We start from the raw sequence: 21820 nt of genomic DNA, 5'->3' as shown, positions 1-21820 counted from the left end.
TTAAAAGTCCATTTGCATTTTTAAAAGCAGAAGAAAAAAATATATATATACACACAGAAGAATTCTGAGAAGCTACTCAAAAAAGTAATGAGTATCCTCTGTAGAGTCCAAATGGGAGGCAGAGAGAGATGAAATTTTTTTTTACTATTTGAATTTTTCTTATCTGAACTTTCCCCCACGTACACGTATAACTTTCACAACTTTTAAAAAATGAATTTGACAAAATATCATCTCAACACTGAACAATAAAGACACACACTTCAAGGCAGTTTTTTTCAAACATTTACTGAACACAAACACCATTTTTTCCTTTTACACAGCAATATTGTTAGTTTCAAATTAGCTGGGCTATTAGGACTATCGATTACTACGAAATTAAAAATGATTCTACATGTCAAACTCAAATAGAAAATGTCATGCAATATATAAATCACTAACAGACCTCTGGTGCAGTCAGCAAGTTTACTATGTTTATTAAAGTCACGTAAATGGTTGGACAAAAGTGCACAATAGGATGACATCACTGGTTTGTTATAAATCACAGTGAATTACTAGAATACAACAATGGGATTCTTCTATGTGGAGGACTGCAGGATGAGGTGAGTGTTATAAAAGATAGGCTCTTTCACCGTGTTAAGCCAGTCAGATTTTACTCTTCAGCTATGTACGTCTGAAAAGACTGGTTAGCAAAGCTAATATTTTCTCCCTCATCTTTTCTTCTCTACCAATTAACTAAGCAACAACAAAAAAGGCCATGCACAAATTTTACAACACCTGATAAAAAACAGATACAAAACCTTGTTCATTTCATCACTTGGCAAAGCTTGTATCTTCACTCCTTCATTTTTTTGATTAGGCCACTCAACACGTGACTTACCCCTAAATGAAAAGCTGTTAATTTAGCGATTCTCACCCCTGCACACACATCAAGATACACTCCCCATAACCATTAAGTCAGTGTTCCTTCCCTACACAGTAACACAAATGAACACACCACAAACCTAGGACTAGAGACATTTACTTTACAGTTTTAAAAATTAATATATCTATCGCCACTATCCATGTAGTATTTATTTCAGATCCCACATTTGGAGAAGATACTGTACTACCCAGCCCATCTGAAGATTTGGGCAAATCTGCCAGGAATGTACGAGAAAGCCCGGCAATGTGCCATACACACTAGGAGCTCTCTACCTTCCAGAGAGGGTATCCAGAGCAGGGCTGTGCATTTTCAGAGCAGGAGTAAACACACAGCTTAAAATCTTATGGACTAATAACTTTTCATAGAGCAAAAGGCAGTTTTGTTTTAACCCATTTTAATGTTACAGTATAGTCAGTGAGGAAAACGGAACAGTCATCTGTACATTGACACATTTGGCTAGCCTGAAAGGAATACTCAAGGTTTTTACAGAAAATCTACCATAAAAGCAAGTCCTTTATACTTTTATCCATCTCCTCTCTAGTTCAATCACTGGCTGCTTCTAAAGCCAGCAAAGCAATCCAAGGTGCAGTAACTCACTCCTCACCCTGCCCCTTGCCCCAAGAAAGAACTGTTTCTGCTCGAATAATCCAAAGCAACCTTATTCCTAAAGTAGCTGCCTCAGCTGAGGTGGTGACTAGTGACAGGGTATTGTTCCCTTGGGATCTAATTTTCAAAAACACTTGCCAGATGCAGAGTTGATACTTCTGCAGCTGCTGGCCCCAAATCACATTTTACTTCAAACAGTGCTAGCAGACCTAAGTTTCTCATAATTACCAAGTTACTAATCAACTATCAGAGTAATGAAATAAAACCCTTCCCAGAAACAAACAAGACCAAAGCTTGCTTTTTCATTGGCTTGTTGGCTGGTTGAAGTTTACACAGCAAAAAACCTTAAGATAGTTGGATTGTGGCCTACGAGAAAGCAATCCAGGGTAGACTGAAAACAATGTTGTTTCAGAGTTCTTAGGTCAAAAATTTCCCTTTTATCAGTCTAAGGATGGATTTCTTGCCCATTCCTTGAACTATACAGTTACCTAAACTCAAGAGATCAATTTTACCAACTCTTAAGTGCAAAACCCACCCAGGTTTCACATGGTTTGCCCAGGCATTCATCCACCTGGGTCTCTAATTCAAATTTATACGACAATTATTAAGCAAGAAGTTTTGATTGAATTTGTAATGTTATCAAGGAAGATTTATAGTCTAAAACACAATTCTACCAATAATAAACACAAAAGGACAAAAGTGGCTAAAAAAAAGCAATAGCCCAGAGTTCTCAGAGAAGCTGAGATACAGAACTATCACCTTACATATTTATTTCCCTTTAAAAAAAAAGAAACTTAAGTGTGGGAAGGGTTTCGCTAAACACATTTTAAAATAATTCTATCAAAAACAAATTAAAAAAAAAAAAAACAGGCATGTAGATCACTTGTTTCAAGAATGGTTTTATACAGGTGTTTCACAATACATATTTGGATTTGTTTTACAAGACAGAATTAGATCCTTAGCAATATAGTGAACAATGTACTGCTATAGTATAGTTAAAAAAAAAATCTCAGTTACCATTAGCAAAATTCATAATCTATCCCACTGGCTTCAAATTCAACTTTGTCAGCATTTCAATCAGCAGTTTTACTCTTTCCAGCATTTGGTCCTCCCTTCTCAAAAACACTGAGTACCATTAAATTTCGTTGCCTGAATATGTACAGATAATCATTATTCTCATTTAATAAGTACGTAATACCTAAAATAGTTCTCATCCTGGGTAGCCAAAGGGATGAAATGTTTTATAAAACATGCAACATTATCTGATATTTTAAGTTCTGATGTTTAAAAATCATATGCATTAATAACGGAACCAAGTAAATACCAAGTGTCACAGCTGTTCCTCAGACTGTCAAATAAGCAGGCCTTGAAGTCTGAAAAATACAGTGTCTGATTGGAGCTGCGAAAAAGATGTGATTCACCCACCTGGAGGATGAGCATTTTCTCTTTCAGGCCACGAGAGTTGCCAAGAGCAAGGTACACTAGTTCCTTGATTCACACCAGGAAGATCAAGGCCAGTAATTTTCAAATTAGGGATCAAATACCTCCCTTTAGACCATCCTAAAAACCTTTCTTGTAAAAATCCCAGGTTAGGAAAACAGAAGTAGATTACTATGGCAGAATTCACCATCAAAACATTCCTAATTGAAGCAAAAAGACACGCAAAGTATAACTACAGCAACAGTAAAAGGATCCTGCATTCTTGGGGGAATAGGTTTTTAAAGTCCCCCATCCATTCCCTCCCATCCTTCAGAGTATCTCATTTCATGGGGTATCTCTATTTTATTTAAGGCCCTAGGTGCTGATTTTGGCTTGGTCACTCTCTTTTATACTGATCCAGCTGCAACCTTTTTCTTAGACTTCACAAAGCAATATCTATACATAAAATGTTAACTGAAATCTTGTTGTTTTTTACGTTTATATCTGATGTTGCTACACCATTATAATGCTTTTCATTAAAGAAAAAAAGCTGCAGGTCTTCACTTACAGTACCATGCACTATGAGTAGCTAAGGCATTCATTTGGCACTAGAGAAAAAAATACAGATATAGCTAATTTTACTTATCATTTTTAACATTGAAAGAAATAGGTATGTACCCTTGAATTTCTGTGATGCTTAAAGATAATCACAGGATATTCTTTTAGTCTGACAGTCAAAATGTTGCCATTAAAACAAAACCAAAACCATAAAGACCTCTGTACAGCCTGTCGGAATAAGTGACATTTTCTGGCTCCAAAATTTGCTGCCCTCAGACAGAAATAACTTTCAAAATGGCAATGAGAATTATTTTCATCATCAAAAACACTGAATCTATACCACTCTAGTGATTTTTCTACTTCTTATCACAGACTAAATGAAGAAAGTGAAAAAAATATCCCAGTTCCTTTTCACCTGTCATAAAAACCTTAGGGAGGCACAAATAATGCCCTCTGGAAAAGTAGTTTTCAATTTGAAAAGATACCACACAAGAAGAGAGGAAGAAGAGGACAAAAACAGAATGTATAACTGTAATGTGACAACTTGCTTCATAGGAGAAAACACAGCAATCATAATTTTTACATGTCTGTGAGCTGAGTCAAATGTTGACTGCTGGAATTTAGATTAACCACATCAAAATGTCTATGCATTTTAGAAGCCAAGCCCAAAGGCAAATAGTCCATCAATATTCTCTGAAAAGTTGCTTAAGATTACTATTTTGTATGTATCACCGAGCATAATTCAACAATTTCAATGGATTTAACTTTATGCATTTTTAACTATTATTAAGTTAGCACATTTTTCAGATTAATCTGCAGCTATACTTTTTAAAAATCCTCCCGATGTCATAATATGTTGTATCATTTCACATAAATAATGGAAGAGTGGAAACCACCTATCACAGTTTGGCATGTGCAGAACATGTGGATATTCCATTACTTTTAATGCTTCTTTTAGTTGTTTTCCTTCATGAAATCCTCAAAACTGCTGCAAAGGGTAACACGCTGACACAGGCTTAACAGAAATGCTTTTCTAGGCAATTTTGGTAAAACATTTATCAATTTTAAATCATAAATGTCCCTTGTTACATAAACAAAATATTTTATATTCCTTAAAAAAAAGAAAAAAAAAATAGCTAAGTGACCAATATCCAAACACCTTAAGATTATAGTCAAACCTAAACGATGTGGCTTTGTTTAAAGTGTATTTGAAATCAATAACCATATGAGGCAAGAAGACCAAATACAAAACCAAGGAAGGATAAGTAGGGAGGGAGGGTAGTGGGAAGAAAAGTACAATTTATGAACACATAATTCTATTGGCTGTGATTAAAGTCCTTTACTTTTTAGCACCACATTAAACGATTTTACATATCCAGTCACTTAATGAAATCCAACAAACTCTTCAAGAGTTCTGGGGATCTGGTCTTGGTAGTTAATGTCATTAGCCCGAACTGCCCGGGCAGCCAGGCACTTGAGACTCATCTTCATTTGAGTTTTAAGTAGTATTTCTGATACCCCAGTTGTACTTTTGTCTAGCGGAGTTTTATTCTGTTTATTTGTCATGTCAGTGTGAGCGCCAGCTTCAACTAGACTAATGATGATAGAGTGCAAGGTCAAAAAATCACTGATGGGCCTGTTGTACTGAACGATAATGTGAAGGGCGCTGTTCCCTTCATTGTCCACTGCATTCACCTCAGCACCACAGTCCAGCAGGAGCTTTGTGACAAGCGCGTTCGGAAAGCTGCATACGTCATTGGTGTGGAAATCATCAACTGGGGTATTTGAGTTGACGGCTAGATGCAGCAGGGTGAAGCCTTCACGAGTTCTGGGATCCAGGTGAATCAGGTTGTAGATCTGCTTGTTAATTTTGCACTGATCTTCTTCACTGCACTGTGTTTTGGTGGAGATGCACACTAAATACAGGAAGGTATAGAGGTTACATTCATAATTGTCCATAGCACTGTGGACATCAGCATCTGGAATATTTTTTACTCTGTTCATACTCTGTTCTATTTCCAAAACACTGCATCTCAAAACACATTCTATGTCTGGGGCCTTCACAGTTTCATTTAAATGTATCATCTGTGAAAAAACTTGGGCAAATCGAAGAAGATCCTTATGGGTATTTCTGTTACCTTTCTGTCTGAGGTGCAGGGCATGAAGCCACAACTTGATACACTGTTCGAATTCCATGTTATCTGCATAAACAGCCCCCCTGTAAATGATGGGATGGGAAACATCAATGTTGTCGGCACCTAAAATCCGTTCCCGAACAATGAGGCCTTCCATATGAAGAGCATCTCTGTCTTGCCGAATGGATTCCAGTTCCTGAGGATTTCTACATTCAGTTCTATTCCCATAAGCATGGATTGGTGGGAGAACCTCTTTCTCAAGAATGTTATCACCATCTTGAAACCTCTCCAACATAGCTAAATATAAATAGTGATATGTCTTCATGATGTCGTAGTTCTCACGATCATTTGCAAAGGAGGCGCCCAAGAGCTCCAAAGCTTCAATCCGACTTCTCCGGTCACAATCAGCATGAGAGAGCAACAGTTCGACAACATCAGCTTTACAGCTTTCAGCAGCCACTTTTAATGGCGTCATCCCGTGGCCGTTCACTACTATAGCAGCACGCCATTTTATCAGCTCCTTCACGATGTCTATGTGTCCAGCTTCAGCTGCAAAATGCAATGCTGTGGCTCCACAATGTGCTTTAGCATTCGGATCAGCACGCTGTTCTAAAAGATACCTGACCACGTCGGTGTGTCCCTTGTAGGCCGCAATCATTAGGCAAGTGTTGTCATACTTGTTGGCAATGCTGATGTTGGCATTATTTTCGACCAAGTATTTCACAATGTCCAATCTGCCATCAAAGCATGCTGCCCGCAGCGGGGTTGAGTTAGTTACTGTGGTGTGGTTCACGTTGGCTCCATGACTGACTAGAAGCTTAACAACTTCAAAGTGTCCCGCTCCTGCTGCACACCAAAGAGCAGTGGCACCATCAATGACATACCTATTCATGAAAAGACAAACAGTTAGAAAATGGGGTCACCTGCCCTAATACAAACTTACAGGATGTAATCATTTACACTGACCCCAAACCTCAGTCTACAGAGCATTAGGTAAACATTAGTTTTGGTGAAAATAAAATCAGGTAATTTAAGTAAAGCACTCGGCATAGTACTTGTATCTAGTATGAGCTCAATAAATGTGAGCGATTATTAGTATTTCCACAGTATAAAGACTTAAAGAAAAAATAAAAAGAGTCACCGACTTTCTACTAGCAGAAGTACATAAATTTCAGAAAACAGGGAAAATGTACAGAGTTTTGTAATTTCTTTACCACCAAGCTGATTCCCTGGCTCTTAGACAAGCACAGAACGTTCCTCCCTCCCAGCACCCTCAGGTACCACAGTTTCTCTTGGTACTTCAGTAGGAAAGCCACCACAATCTGTGTGTTAATGCTGTTAGACACTGCGTTAAGAAGAAAAGTATTTGAGCAGATAATTTTACCTAGGATTATCTAAACTAGTAACTATGTACATACTCTACTAAAGCAATGAGAATGAAATAATTACTGCTAATTACAACATGAATGATACAACACGGGTCAAATTATATATTCTATGAAGTAAAAAAAGTACAATCCACTTGGTATAAAAAATATCATAGTTCAACTAACAATCAATACTGTCTATCACTTCTGCTGAAAATAAAAGCCACACTTTTAAACATCCAAGCATCCAATAATCCAAGCAATTACTTCTTCAGTTTAAATAATGAAGCAAAATTTCTATAAGTAAAAGCATTCTCAGTAACAGCTACCTATACGGTTATCTATGGGGGAGAGTGTAGGATTGATTCGGAAGGGGCTTAAAGCTACTAGCAATGTCCTGTATTTTGAACTGGGTAGTGGCTACATGGGTGGATATTTAGGGGAAAAAATTCATCAAATTGCATAAGAAAGATCTGTACATTTTACTGTATGGAAAACAGTCCTCAAAATAAATTTGAATACTTCTGAAGTTTCTTTTTAAATTTCATTTTTTAAATGTCATTTAATTGTTAATTAATTTGGTAAACTAAAGAATGAATCAAGAGGGGGTTCCCTGGTCATCTAGTGGTCAAGAACCCACCTTGTAATGCAGGGGACACTGGTTAGATCCCACAAGGGATCCAGGAAGACTCCACAAGCTGCAGAGCAACAAAGCCCGTGCACCACAACTACTGAGCCTATCTATGCTCTAGAGCCCAAGAGTCGCGACTACTGAGCCCCCGGACCACAGCGACCAAAGCCCGGGAAGCCTACCTAGAGCCCACAATCCCCAACAAGAGAAGCCACCGCAATGAGAGGCCCGCCCACCACAACTAGAGAAAGCCCACGTACAGCCACGAAGACCCATCAGAGCTAAAGAATAAAAATAAACAAACAAATCTTAAAAAGAATGAATCAAGAAAATAAGACGCACATCAGTTGAAATGTTTCGGTGGTTGCCAACTGTAGCTTTTGCAGACAATTTAGTTTAATTAAAATTCACTTATTACATCTTTACTGTCATGATTATAATCACAAAATTCAAAAGTTTTTTTTTTTTTTAAGTTTTCTTTCAGTCAAAAAAAATACAATTTACAAAAGCGCCAGAAAATACCAATGTCTAATAGTATATCTGATAAAAAATGTACAAGACCTCTACTCTATACTGAAAACTATAAAACATTCCTGAGATAAATCAAAGACCTAAAGAAACGGTTTTTGTTCATGTTTATTGTTTTGGAGATTCAAGAATGTTAAGATGTCAATTCTCCACCAAAATAATCTACAGATTCAATGCAATCCAAATCACAATCCCAGTAGGCACGTGTGTGTGCATGCATCCACGTGTGTGTGGAAACTGAAAGCCAACTCTAAAATGTATAGAGAAATACAAAGGAAGGACCCAGAACAACCAAGATAATCTTGAAAGAAAAATAAAGTTGGAGGACAAAATACAGTAAGATGGTGTGTCACTGGCACAAGGATAGATAAATACTAATCAAAAGAAAACAACCAAAAACCCCACCCTAGGAATAGATTCACATATACAGGAATACAGATTAATGACAAAAGGTCCACTGAAATTCAGGTACAAAGTATGGTCTTTTTAATAAATAGTGAAGAAGCAGCCACTAGACATCTGTTTGGAAAATAATTAACCTTAACCCTACTCACAAAAATTTCAAAGTGGCAAAGACCTATAATATGCAAAACAAAACAATAAAAGCTTCTTAAAAAAAAAAAAAGACTATCTTTATGACCTTGGGGTTGATGATTTCTTAAACATAATGCAAAAAAAAAAAAACCGTAAAAGAAAAAACCTGATTAGACTTCAAAAAATTAAAAAAATTTTTTCAAGAAAGTGACCAGCAATCCACTCACTGGAGATACCTACAATCGATTATCTGACAAATCACTAAAAAAGCAAACAACTCCATTTGTTAAAAAAATGTGAAAAGACTGAACAAGTATACTTCAAAAGTATATATTCAAACAACCAATAAACATATGAAAAGATAATTACTCAGCAAGGAAATGCAAATTAAAACCAGGAATTACCAATACACACTCACCAGAACTGATGAAATTAATAATACTGACATGACAATACTAAGTATTGACCAGGATGTGAAGTAACTGAAACCCCTCCTGTTGATGGAAATCTTTAGTGGGAATATAATCTGGTTCAACCACTTTGGTGGTTGACTGCTTGATAAAGTATTAAACATACATCAACCCTACGAGCCAACAGTCCCACCCCTTGGTATATACTTAAGAGAAATGAACGCAAATTCCACCAGAAGACATATACAAACATGTTCATACTAAAGTAATTTATAATAGTCAAATACTAAAAACAACCAAATATCTGTCAACAGGATAAATAAACTGCCATACATTCATATCATGTAACATTATAAGACATTTTAAAAATACTTATACATGCAACTCAGTGGATGACTCTCATAGATACCGTGTTAAACAAAAAGAAGCCAGACAGAAAAAAAACAGAGTACACTGTATGATTCCATTTATAGGAAGTTCAAGTATAGGCAGAACTCATCTACAGAGACAGAAGTCAGAATAATCATTGCTTCTGGGAGGGGAAGGGAGAGGAAGTGACTGAGAAAGGGCACAAGGGAAACTTTTAAAGTGATATAAATGTTCTGCCTCTTGATCTAGAAAGTGATTACATGGATGTAAGCAAATTAAAATTTTATAACATTTATACACTTAAGATTTATGCACCTTACTTGATATTATACCTTAACTAAAAATAGATATAATTTAAAAACAAAAGAGGCACAAGTCAATTTAAAGAAAAAATTTAAACACAGAGAGTTAGTAATTTCAATGTGTCAAGCACTGTAGTAAGCAATAGAGCACATTTAATTCTCATAATAACCTTCTCCCAATAATCCTATAAGGTAGATAACCATTATTAAGCCCATTTTAAAGACATATAACTAAAAGGCTTATATGAGATTAAAAATACAAAAATCTTTGGAAACTATATAATGCATCAAATGTAAGGAAACATAGTACACAACATTGTTCAAACATGTTTCCATTTAAAAGGCTTTTTTTCCCCAATCTCCTTATTAATGTAATCTACCCAAAAAATTGATACATAGTTAAAATAGTTATATTTACATAGTTACAAAAGTTTCCTTGCACTCCTTAAATATAAAAAATTGTTACATGCCAGGAATATGAACCTAAACTAAATAAAACTCAAGAACTGTTGTACTAAAATAAGCCTTCACATATATTATCTTTAACTTTTGCAATAACCATATAAGATAAATAGGACCTCCATTTTAAAATGAAAAAAAAAAAAAAGACAAAAAGTGATTAAAATTTTTTTTCTGGCCTCAAATTCCCCACTACTAATGACATAAGGGAGAAGGAAATGGCAAACCACTCCAGTACTCTTGCCTGGAAAATTCCACGGATGGAGGAGCCTGGTAGGCTACCACCCATGAGGTCGCCAACAGTCGGACACAACTGAGCGACTTCACTCTCTTTCTATAGTTCCTTTCGGAGAAGGAAATGCCAACCCACTCCAGTGTTCTTGCCTGGAGAATCCCATGAATGGAGGGGCCTGGTGGGCTACAGTCTATAGGATTGCGAAGCGTCGGAAACGACTAAGCAACTAACACACACACACACACACAATGACATAAGATTAAAAGTTAGATTACAAGAATATACTTCACTTGGGCTTCCCAGGTGGTTCAGTGGTAAAGAATCTGCCTGCAATGCAGGATACGCAGTTTCCATCCTTGGGTCAGGAAGATCCCCTGGAGAAGGAAATGGCAACCCACTCCGGTATTCTTGCTTGGGAAATCCCATGAACAGAGGAGCCTGGTGGGCTACAGCCCATGGAGTTGCAAAAGAGTTGGACATGACTTAGCAACTAAACAACAACGTCACTTGGTTTTTATAATCATTTAATACTTTTTCCAATGTAATCTAATAATTTCCATTTTCCCTATGGTAATATGACAGAAGCCTAGAAAAAGTTTCAATTATCTATTTTTATTGAGGCAATAAAAATTTTGAAATACTTAATGACAAAAATATTCACTGCAGAATGTCCTTCAGGAACATTACCCTTAGTAATTTTTAAATTTCTACATCTTAATCAGCATTAAACAGATTAAACGGGCTAATAATCCTAACACTTATATGACACTTTTTGTCCATAAAATACAGCTAAAGTTATAGCTGCATACTGCCTCAAAATACCAAAAATATTTACTTTCTATAAATATTTCTAGAAAGTAAAAAAAAATATAATCAAATAAATGCAATATTTACTTAATGAGTATGGGAGAAGCACTATAAAACACTGATCTTTCTGGTCTAAAATTGCAAATTTTAGGGGGGTCCCTCATAGCTCAGTCGGTAAAGAATCTGCCTGCAATGCAGGAGGCCCAGGTTCAATTCCTGGGTGGGGATGATCCCCTGGAGAAGGAAATGGCAACCCACTCCAGTATTCTTGTCTGGAGAATCCCATGGACAGAGGAGCCTGGCAGGCTATGGTCTATGGGGTCACAATAGTCAGACACGACTGAGTGACTAAGCACACACACACATATGTATTTCATCTGAAAAATCAAGAAACTTTAATCTGGCATTCACCTTTTAAAATAAAATGTATAAAAATAACATTTCTGATCACAAACCTAAAATCATCTATTGTCTGGTTCAAGCATTTGAAATGAAAATAAAAATTCATTCAGTGTAAATGATCAACACTTTATTTTAACCAAAGTCCTAAAATCATTTATTAGATAATATGTACTTCCTTGAAATATACACTGGAAATGACTTTCTAAATGAAGTTAAGTGACACTGTGCCCCTACAGGCCTTTCCTCTACCTGAACATTTAAGGATTTGTACTAGCACTGACTTTAAAAGAGCACTCAACAAAATTCCCAGAGGTCCTGTTCTCCTTCCTATCCATGTCAGCAGACTTCTTCTAGGACAAGAGTTTCCCATAAACTCTGGCACTGCGCAGTCAGGCCCTCAGAACGCAAACCAGCACAATATTCCAAGATCATGTGACGCCTCTCCTTTGTTCTGGTCCATTTCTGTAACACTCTTAACAGCTTCCCATTCTACAACTAAAAGTTCTTCTTTTCATTCCTATTCATGTAACTTTTCTTCTTATCCCCTCATCTATGTCAACTTTAATCTTAACAGAGTAAGCCATAAGTAAAATAATCTCAAATGTTACCTAGGTGGGTGGCTCCTTCCCACTTGAGGCTCTATTATGAATTCACTTAGTCTTCCAAGGTTTTATAGATGTTTTTGGACAGAATATAGACTTTTTAAAAGAAGTTATTGTAATATCTGTGTATGTCTCTCTCACACACACACAAAGGATTGTATCAAACCCATTATCACAGATAATTATTATCAATTATCTGTTGATAATTATCTGATAATTTATCTGATAATTATCAATTATCAGATAAATATTGTATCAAACCCATTATCACAGATGCTGTTGCTTAAGATGAAGCTAAGAAGTGAGTTTTTTTTTTAATATTAGGCAAACAATGGGATAGGTGATGAACAGTCTGGCAAAAAATTGTGAAGATGATACATAAATTACTAAAAATTAGGAAACACTAACAAGCTGGAATCAAGATTGCCGGGAGAAATGTCAATAACCTCAGATATGCAGATGACACCATTCTTATGGCAGAAAGTGAAGAGGAACTAAAAAGCCTCTTGATGAAAGTGAAAGAGGAGAGTGAAAAAGTTGGCTTAAAGCTCAACTTTCAGAAAATGAAGATCATGGCATCTGGTCCCATCACTTCATGGGAAATAGATGGGGAAACAGTGGAAACGGTGTCAGACTTTATTTTTGGGGGCTCCAAAATCACTGCAGATGGTGACTGCAGCCATGAAATTAAAAGACACTTACTCCTTGGAAGAAAAGTTATGACCAACCTAGACAGCATATTCAAAACCAGAAACATTACTTTGCCAACAAAGGTCCGTCTGGTCAAGGCTATGGTTTTTCCTGTGGTCATGTATGGATGTGAGAGTTGAACTGTGAAGAAGGCTGAGCGCAGAAGAATTGATGCTTTTGAACTGTGGTGTTGGAGAAGACTCTTGAGAGTCCCTTGGACTGCAAGGAGATCCAACCAGTCCATTCTGAAGATCAGCCCTGGGATTTCTTTGGAAGGAATGATGCTAACTCCTCATGCGAAGAGTTGACTCACTGGAAAAGACTCTGATGCTGGGAGGGATTGGGGGCAGGAGGAGAAGGGGACAACAGAGGATGAGATGGCTGGATGGCATCACTGACTCGATGGACGTGAGTCTGAGTGAACTCTGGGAGTTGGTTATGGACAGGGAGGCCTGGTGTGCTGCGATTCATGGGGTCACAAAAAGTCAGACACAACTGAGCGATTGAACTGAACTGAACTGAAGCTATTTCAGCCCACAGAGAACCTGTCTGTCCCTATCTGGCCATGGGTCTCAATTGAAGGGTTGGCTAAGTACCTCTTAAAAACCAGTCCCTGAGGGGTGAGTGAGCTTCATATTAACACCTCATTCAGACTAACATTTTCACAATGTCTGGAATGAGCGTAAAGTGAAATCATGACATTTGCAAATAACACTTTCTTCCTCTACTTCTGAAATGCCTAAATGACTAGAACAAACTGCAAAATAATCCCAGAATGGTGTGAGTGGGCAGAAAGGTGGCCACTAATTTCAGTTCTTCTCTTTTGTTAATTAATTTGTAAGCTCCTCAAAAGCAGAAACTTTGTATTTTTTTCTGTATCTTCCACAGTATGTGTGGGGCACAGTGCCAGGCCCATCACAGTCATTTGGCAAGTTTTAAAAAAACTAAACTACTTTGACAGAGCAGCTAATGAATCCATAATTGTAATAACACATAAACAAAAAAAGACAGACTGAAGAAGGCTCAGACAAAATGTCCAATGATAGGGATGTTTGCAATTCCAGTCTCACCAGTCTCTTGATATTTTACATGACAATCACCAAAACCTGGCCTCCACCTCACTCCAGTCTCCCACAATCTTTCTTAATTTCCCAGGCCTGAACCGCTCCCTGCAGCAGCACTGAAACACGTGTGACTGCAAGCACACCATGTTGCTGCTCCTCTTCTTCACCTTCTACTTTCTATCCTTTAAGACTGAGCTCAAACATCACCTCAGCTGTGAAAACTTCCCTGCTTCTCCCAGGCAAAGCTGAGCACTTCCTCTTCCTGCATTCCCTCAGTAGTCCAAAAGATTCCTGTAACCCTAAATGGCATGGCATCTATTACTCATTTTCACCAATCTTTCCCCTCCCCACTGCATCTTAATCCCTCCCACCCAGAGCCACCTCACTGTCTTCCTGGGAATCGTATGTTACTCATCTCTGCATACCCAATCCCTACTATATAGAGCCTGGTACACAGTAGGTGTTCAAAATACGCTTGCTTACTAAACTTAATTTCACTGGTCAGTGCAAAATACGGGGCAAGATAAGCCACTATGAAGGCTCAATGCTACATTCCTTATCATTTCAGGTTCTGTTAATTGCCACCTCAAAATACCTCTGTGACTTAAGAAAGATAAGCAAAGCTTTTTCAAATGCTTCAGAAAAAAACTACTTTTTCTTGCCACTATTCTCTCCTCATCAAAATAGGCCTCAGCAATCTCCTTAGCAGCAGTGGATCCAGCAGCTGTTACTGCAGAGATTCATAGCTCAGTGGATGCTTGTGCTTATACAACTGGAATGGTGCTCGAAGTTCAGAGGTCATTCTACTTCGCTCCTCCTCTGTGTATAAGAAAGGCTGTGGGAATGCAGAGAGTTACAAAAAGGACACAGAAGCCAGTAAAGAAAAACAAACAAGAATCAGGTTGCCAACGTCCAGAGAGGTGGTACTAGAGATTAACCACCACTCACAGGATATCATTTCAGTAAAATGTAATACTCTGGAATATTTTCCTCTCATCTGAAACAGAAGAAAAAGCTCTTCTTATTTCAACTTAAAAAAAAAATCAATCAAAATTCAACAATGCCCTAGTCAACTCAAAGAATTGTTTTTTTCAATCAGGTTTTATCCAAGCCGTATTCAATTATCAAAACTAAAGATACGTATCTTTACGCTTGGATCACATCTACCTCAAAAGAAGAAAACGCTAGAAGAGCTTACCTACTGACACAAGTCAACAAAAACAAATGCAATCAATGAAGTAAAATCTCCATGAAATTGTAATCTGTGAAACAGGTTATAACCATCCACACAGAAAAGATGTCAAACCTGACAATTCTGCATTCAACAATATGACACCTCAAAATATGTACAATTCAACCTAAATGGCAAATTTTAACTATGACAATATGCATTTTTGCACTCCCCACGTGGAATAACAGTAAATTATCAAGCTTCCCCAGAAGATGATGGGATAACAGTAATTTTAAAATGGCATCATGTTCTACACCAGGTCCTATGCTATTTTCGCAGCCAACATCTCTCTTCCCAGCAATGTGTAAGTCAGAATCATGGCTGGGGATGTCTGGCTGCGTGACAATCCCCCAAGAGGCTGAAGCTGCTGCTGGTTCTAGGGGCTTATTTTGACATTAAGGTCCCATAACCAACTAAGGGCTTTATCAGACACTCGAAGAGCTAAAAATTGGACGGTCAAATAATTCATCAATCAGAGGTTTCCAATGTCAGTTGCTGACCTTGTTAATTTCTGATCTCGGTTACAACCCCAGGCCTGACAGAGGGAAAACCTGAAACGCCGCTAGGTCCTCCATACTGCTTGTTCATACACCATCTAGCAGAGCACTGGTTTTTGCCTGCGTGCTCAGTCGTGTCCAACTATTTGCGACCCCATTCACTGGAGCCCGCCAGGCTCCTCTGTCCATGGGATTTCCCAAGCAAGAATACTGGAGAATACCTATTAGATATTAAGACAGAGGGTGTGGCTATTTACCTATAGAGGGAATAAGGGGTAGCGGCGATAAGGATGGGCAGCAAAACATGGAATGGAGTATCCGCCCTAGAAGATGAAGTGGTTATTAATGCGGCAGGGCAGGAGATGCAAAAATGGGAGAAGTGATACCTCCATGAAGTTAAAGAGTGGGACGGGAAGATCCATGAGGTGGTAGGTTCGCATGCGTTAGAGAGGAGGCAGGAGCTGGGATGTACCTACCCGTCGAAGCGGACGGTGCCAGTTTGCTGAGTCTGCACCCGGTAATGTTCTAACAGCAAGCGCACCACCTTAGCGTGCCCATTGCGAGCTGCGATGATGAGGGGCGTGGACCGTTGCCCTCCCTGCTGGCTGACATAGCCAAGCAAATAGCGGATGTCGCTTTCAGACCGGTTGAGAAGCAAGGCGGCCAGAGTCAGAACCTTGCCCTCGCTGGCCGCCTTGTAAACATAGCCAGCCAGGCCCTCCATGGCCGCCGCCAACTCCAACACCCGTTTGGTCGCCACTGCTGCTGCTGCCTTGCGCCCCCGGAGGCCGCGCTCGCCAGCGCTTGAAAACTGGGCCCTCACAGCCCATTCAACAGGGCGCCGCCGCCGCCGCCGCCGCGCCCAGGCAGCAGCGCGGCCCGGGGAGGGCTGAGACGCAGAGGTGGCCGAATGCCGCACGGGGCAGGTCTGCGATCCAGCCCGGGCAGGGAGGAAGGCGGTCAGGGCCGCCCCCAAGGCCCCAGGCGCCGGCCCTGGGCCGAGGGGATCTCCATGGCGGCCGCTGCCCCGGGCCTCAGGCCGGACCCCTCCTTCCTGCGGGCTGCGACAGGCGCGTGCCCGAGCTACGGGTCGCCGGTGAAATCCCAAGAGAGCCGCGCGCGCCCCGGATCGCGAAGGACCGCCGCGTTTCACCCGACCCGGCCCGTCAGGCCTAAGGCCTGAAACTGCCTAGTCCTCCGCCTCCGCTCTCCGCCCTCCCCAGGAAACCCGCAGGCCCTAGCCCACTGGAGCTCAGAAACGCCAGACGCAGTCGAAGGTTTCAGAGGTCCACGCCTGCGAAGGCCATCGGAGCGAGAGGGAACGCTGCGGCGCCAGCAGCCCCTGGGCTCGGGACAGGGAGGAAGGCGGGCCTCTGCAGACTGGGCCGAGAGGGGGAGGGTGCGACCAGGGGACGGTTAAGTCGGGTGTCTCTTCCAAAGCCTACCGGCTGGCAAACAAGGCCCAGTGAAGAAAGGTTCTGCTACGCGAAGGCGGCCCGTACCCAGTTCGGCCCTAAAGTCCTCATTGCCCTTGCTGCTCGGAGCTTCCAACTCGTCCCCAATAGGCCCTACGGGTCCCTAGCCAGGGAGTGGTACAGACTGAGACCACTGAACCGTTACTACTGGGGGGTGAGGGGGTGCGACTCGGGGGCCCTTCCCTTTTGGCCATAGACCTTTTGGGACCCTTCACTCGATTGGGGCCCGGGGAGGCGGGTACGCGGACCTGGCAGGGTCCACTTTGAGACCAGGGTGGTGTCTCTGAGCCCTAGAAATGAGGGAGGACTTTGGGCGTGGGCACGAGGCTTTGAGAAGGGACTGGAAGTCCGGCCTGTCCTCCCTGGAGAGGAGGATGAAGTGTGTGAGAAGGGAACAAAAAAAGGGCTCACCCTAGGACGGAGGGCAAGGCCTGTGTTCGCACAGACCAGGACTCTAATCCTGAGCCTGATGAAGCCTTCAGTTTTCTCCCATATCTCACAAGATTGTTAGGATTTGAAAAGATCATTCATCCAACGAATTTTAGAGGTCTGCTGTGTGCCAGGCTCTGCTTGGCTCTAGGGATTCAGTGATAGACCAGATGAACACAGTGCTCTTCAGGGACTGTGTTGTTGTGGAGAAAACAGACAACAAAGTAAACAAGTAATAGACAAGACTGGTTGAGTTTATATCACTATGATTTTGCTGTGAAGCAAGTGAAATAGAGTGATGGTGGGGTGGTGCTAATTTAGTGTGTGTGGTCAGATAAGACCTCCATGACAGGTAAGGAGAACAGGGGGTATTTTAGGCAGAGGGAAAGCTAGTACAAAAGCCAGGAGAGGGAGCAGTCTTGGGGAGTTCAGAAGCAAAGGTTAAGAGTGGCTTCAGCAGAGTAGGCCATAAGAGAGCGATAGGAGATGAAAGCTGGGTGCAGATCTAGCCCAATTACCCATGGTAAGTTTAAATTCTTCTCAAATCTGATGGGGGCATTTGATTAGTTTTAAACAAATGTAACAAGATATGGTTGATATTCTTTAAAAGATCAGTTTCTAGTAGGCAAGAGGCAAGGCAGGAAGGCCACTTAAGAGGAAAGGTTTGGGACTAGGATGGTAGGAGTGGAGGTGATGAAGCTGGTGGGGCAGTCACAAAAAGTCCAAGTTCAATATGGAGGTCACTCCCTCCATGCACACACAAAGGATCGTGTCTACACCACCAACCCTAAAACACAAAGGACAATATCTAACATAGAGGAAGAGAAAATACATTTATTTCATCCCAAGGGACCAGGCTGGGCTCAGTTCACGTAAATTATTGCATGTGAACCCCACTATTCCAATCCTGGTTTGAAGGCCTCATCTTTGGGGATTTGGGCCACTGCTCAAATTTTCTCTTCCACTCTACAGCACAGCTTTACCTATTTTCAGATCTCTATGCTTTTTTTCCCCGTATTAGACAAAAACAACATTGGAAATCAGAGCTGAAGATAGGGTTCTACTAGTAAAGTCTCTGAAGTAGCTGGTGGAAAAGAAGAGGAAGCTGGTTGTTCTCATTCCAGGGCTTCAAGATTGGAAAAAAATTCCAGTTCTTGCCAGGCTGACCCAGGCTTTTTGGCCTCTGGGCCAAATGTGGGGTGTGGGACCTGGGGGCTCCCTTCCAACTGATTTCATTCCCAGGCTCTGTACAGAAATACCAGGCTCCTCCTATTCACGCCCTCTCTCCGTGTTTCCCTCTCTTCTTCCCTCTCTGTGTAGCCCTTTTCCCTGCATCATTCTTTTTAAACTCAACTTTTTGAAGGTGATTTAGAGGCAAGGCCCTTCTTCCCTTTGGTTTCATTTTCTGAAGGAGACATGATTCATCCAACTGTTTATTCATTGCTGAATCAGAAACTTTCTTCTTCCTCCTCTTGCCTTTTTGAGATGAAGTAGGGTTCTTCCTGGTGCTAACACCTCACTTCGGTGGTATCACTGGATGAGTGTTAGGAGGGGCGACTAAACCAAGAGTCATGAGAAGGGCTCAGAACTTGCACTTCGGGGCCTCCACCCCCAGATGGGAATATCCTTCTGCTCCAGCAGCCCAAGGTCAGGAGCCTTCTTTGTTTATCACCATTGCCTAGTATCAAGTTCTGGGCTCCCTGGGTTGCCCAATAGCCATTAACTGACTGTAGACTATTTGGTTGCCTATATTTACCTGGGCTTGGAGGATGGTGTTTCTGTGGTCAGGCTGTGCAAATTGGAGAGAAGATGTATAAACACAACAAGGCTGCTTTTCCAAAGGCCAGTGCCCAGAAATAGCTCCTTGTTTTTCTGACCTATTCCCTTCCACTTTGACAGAAAACCACTGAGCAAATGATCGGTAATAAAATATAACTGAAAATAGTTGTATCCAGATGGAGATTGATTTGCTGATGACAGCAAATTGCAGCCTTCTACCTGGACAAAAGACAGGACCAACCTCCAGCGCTTTGCTTTCTGGGGATTGGAGGTGACCTGTGAGCAGAATTAGCTGTACTTTCCATAGGAACATTCATTTTTCCAAGCCAGGTTGGCCCAGCCTACAGCTCCAAGTCAGTGGTGTTTCTCAGATTTTGTTTAAAGCACATTCAAAATGTCATTTTTCAAGCACCAGTAAAGATACTTGTTTTAGTCCTATAAGTCTCCCACATACTCTAATGGAAGAGGATAACTTTGGGTATTGAATAGATCTGGGTTGGACTCCCTTCTCTGTACATAGGCCATGGCCTTGGGCAAGTTTATTCACTGTACAATGGAGGTAATACTTTCTTTGTAGGGCTAGTGTGATGCTGATAAGCAAGCTCCTTCACCCATCCTCATCCTGTGAAGTAGCGCCCGTCAGTACACATGTTTCTCTTCTCCCTAGCTCCCACCCTGGTCATACTTCTATTGTGCCATTAACTTGTTCAAGAAAGGACTTCTGGGACTTCCCTGGAAGTCTAGTGGTTTAGACTCTGCACTCCCATGACAGCAGGGGGCACAGGTTCCATTCCTGGGCAGGGAGCTAAGATCCTGCATGCTGTGTGGCACGGCCAAAAAAAAGAAAAAGAAAGGAATTTCCAGCCCATCTGCATTTTTCCTACAGGCATGTGTCTGTGTCTGGACACATGGAGAGCCCATATGCAAGGGACTAGGAAGAGTAATTGACAAGAGGTTGGAAAGTCCAACAGAACCACCAAAGAAAGATGTCAGAAATCAATGACAAGCAAGAAACCACTGATGACCAGTCTCTATCAGCCCATTTTCAGAGGAAAATGTTGACCCACTGGCCTCTGTCTCCTCGTCCTCTCTCTCCCAGCCTTCCCCGAAAAGCAGATACAATAATTGTCAAAGACCTAATGTGGAGGAGAGAGGGCAGCTGATCTGTGTCATTTCCCAACCCAGTTCACCCCTGCTGGTGTAAGTTTACCAGGAGAGCAGACTGAAATAGGGGCTTCCCTGGTGGCTCAGACGATAAAGAATCTGCCTGCAATGTGAGAGACCCAGGTTCAACCCCCGGGTAAGGAAGATTCCCTGGAAAAGGCAATGGCAACCCACTCTAGTATTCTGCCTAGAAAATTCCACTGGCAGAGTGAGCTTGGCAGGCTATAGTCTGTGGGGTCGCAAAGAGTAAGACAGGACTAAGAGACTTTACACTACACTGCAGACTGAAATAGACACAAGTCTTTCTTCTAACCTCATTCCTCCCTGAATAGTGGTACCTCCCAGTCAGGTACCCTGGGAGTATAATAACAGAAATAACAATGGTGAGCTCATGCTGCGTGTTTACTGTGTGCTAGGTATCAAAATAAATGCCGTGAGCAGATTAGCATGTTCAAGTTGTGCAAGCCTCTGAGGGCCAGGCCACTGTTACCATCCTCATTCTTCAGGTGAAGAAACTAAGATCGCGGTATTGCGTAACTTGCTCATGGCCTCATAACTAGAGTGTGGCAGAATGTCAGGATTTGGATGCCACCCCCTGACCCTGCTACCAGCCTTCTGTTCCCTCTTTATCCCCACTCTGAGTGGCTCTCATCCAGCCTGTTCTCTGCAACTAGGATCTCAGCTAGAGGTCCCCAAGGCTTTCTATGGTCCTGATCACTTTGCCTGAGCCTAGATGCCAATGAGTTAATCTGATCATCCATTCGTTGCTAATGGGGGAATGCTAGCGGAAACTGTTCCCCACCTGGCCACCCCCCACACACCTTGGACATTCCTCACTCCTGCCAAGAACACAGGTCCATTTCCAAAGCAAGTGCTGTCTCATCCTAGAGATCATCTTTGTTTGCCCTGAGCTCTGTACCACTTTATACCTTTCCTGGGACCCTTATCTCTTTCTAATGATAACTCATGTCTGTCTAGCACTTAATGGTCTACAACACGTTCCAATTTGCCTAACCCAGCCCCCACTTCCTAGGTTTCTTAACCATTTTCTATAACCCAGGTGACAAGAGAGCGTGCAGTTTAACATCCAAGGTCCACCGCTTGCTAGACAAGTTACTTATTGACTTCTTCACTCCATTTTCTTATTGTGAAATGGGAGAATAATAGTGCTTGTTTCTCGTTGTTGTGAGGGTTGAATGAAATAA

The 21820-nt window shown here is 41.1% G+C and overlaps 1 protein-coding gene across 1 annotated transcript; it reads right to left on the bottom strand.

Moving 5' to 3' along the window:
• Positions 1 to 269: 269 nt before the first annotated feature.
• On the bottom strand, positions 270 to 17169 carry FEM1B (fem-1 homolog B). The gene is made up of 2 exons (XM_027553059.1): positions 16245 to 17169; positions 270 to 6524 (listed from the first exon to the last, which is right to left on the bottom strand). Exons 1-2 carry the CDS (start codon positions 16490 to 16492, stop codon positions 4889 to 4891), a joined length of 1884 nt encoding a protein of 627 aa, XP_027408860.1. The 5' UTR covers positions 16493 to 17169; the 3' UTR covers positions 270 to 4888.
• Between the last annotated feature and the right edge of the window lie 4651 nt (positions 17170 to 21820).

Source organism: Bos indicus x Bos taurus, chromosome 10 (assembly GCF_003369695.1).
Source record: "Bos indicus x Bos taurus breed Angus x Brahman F1 hybrid chromosome 10, Bos_hybrid_MaternalHap_v2.0, whole genome shotgun sequence".
Lineage (NCBI taxonomy): Eukaryota > Metazoa > Chordata > Mammalia > Artiodactyla > Bovidae > Bos > Bos indicus x Bos taurus.
Note: the sequence above shows the minus strand (reverse complement) of the source record. Positions and strands in the feature narration are given on the sequence as shown.

What these genes read in the sequence shown, in the direction of transcription:
- FEM1B (XM_027553059.1), bottom strand. Translation starts at nt 16,492, where the DNA reads ATGGAGGGCCTGGCTGGCTATGTTTACAAGGCGGCCAGCGAGGGCAAG. An exon ending in GGCACCGTCCGCTTCGACGG is followed by an intron (nt 6,525 to 16,244) that starts GTAGGTACATCC and finishes TTTCATGAATAG; the next exon opens with GTATGTCATTGATGGTGCCA.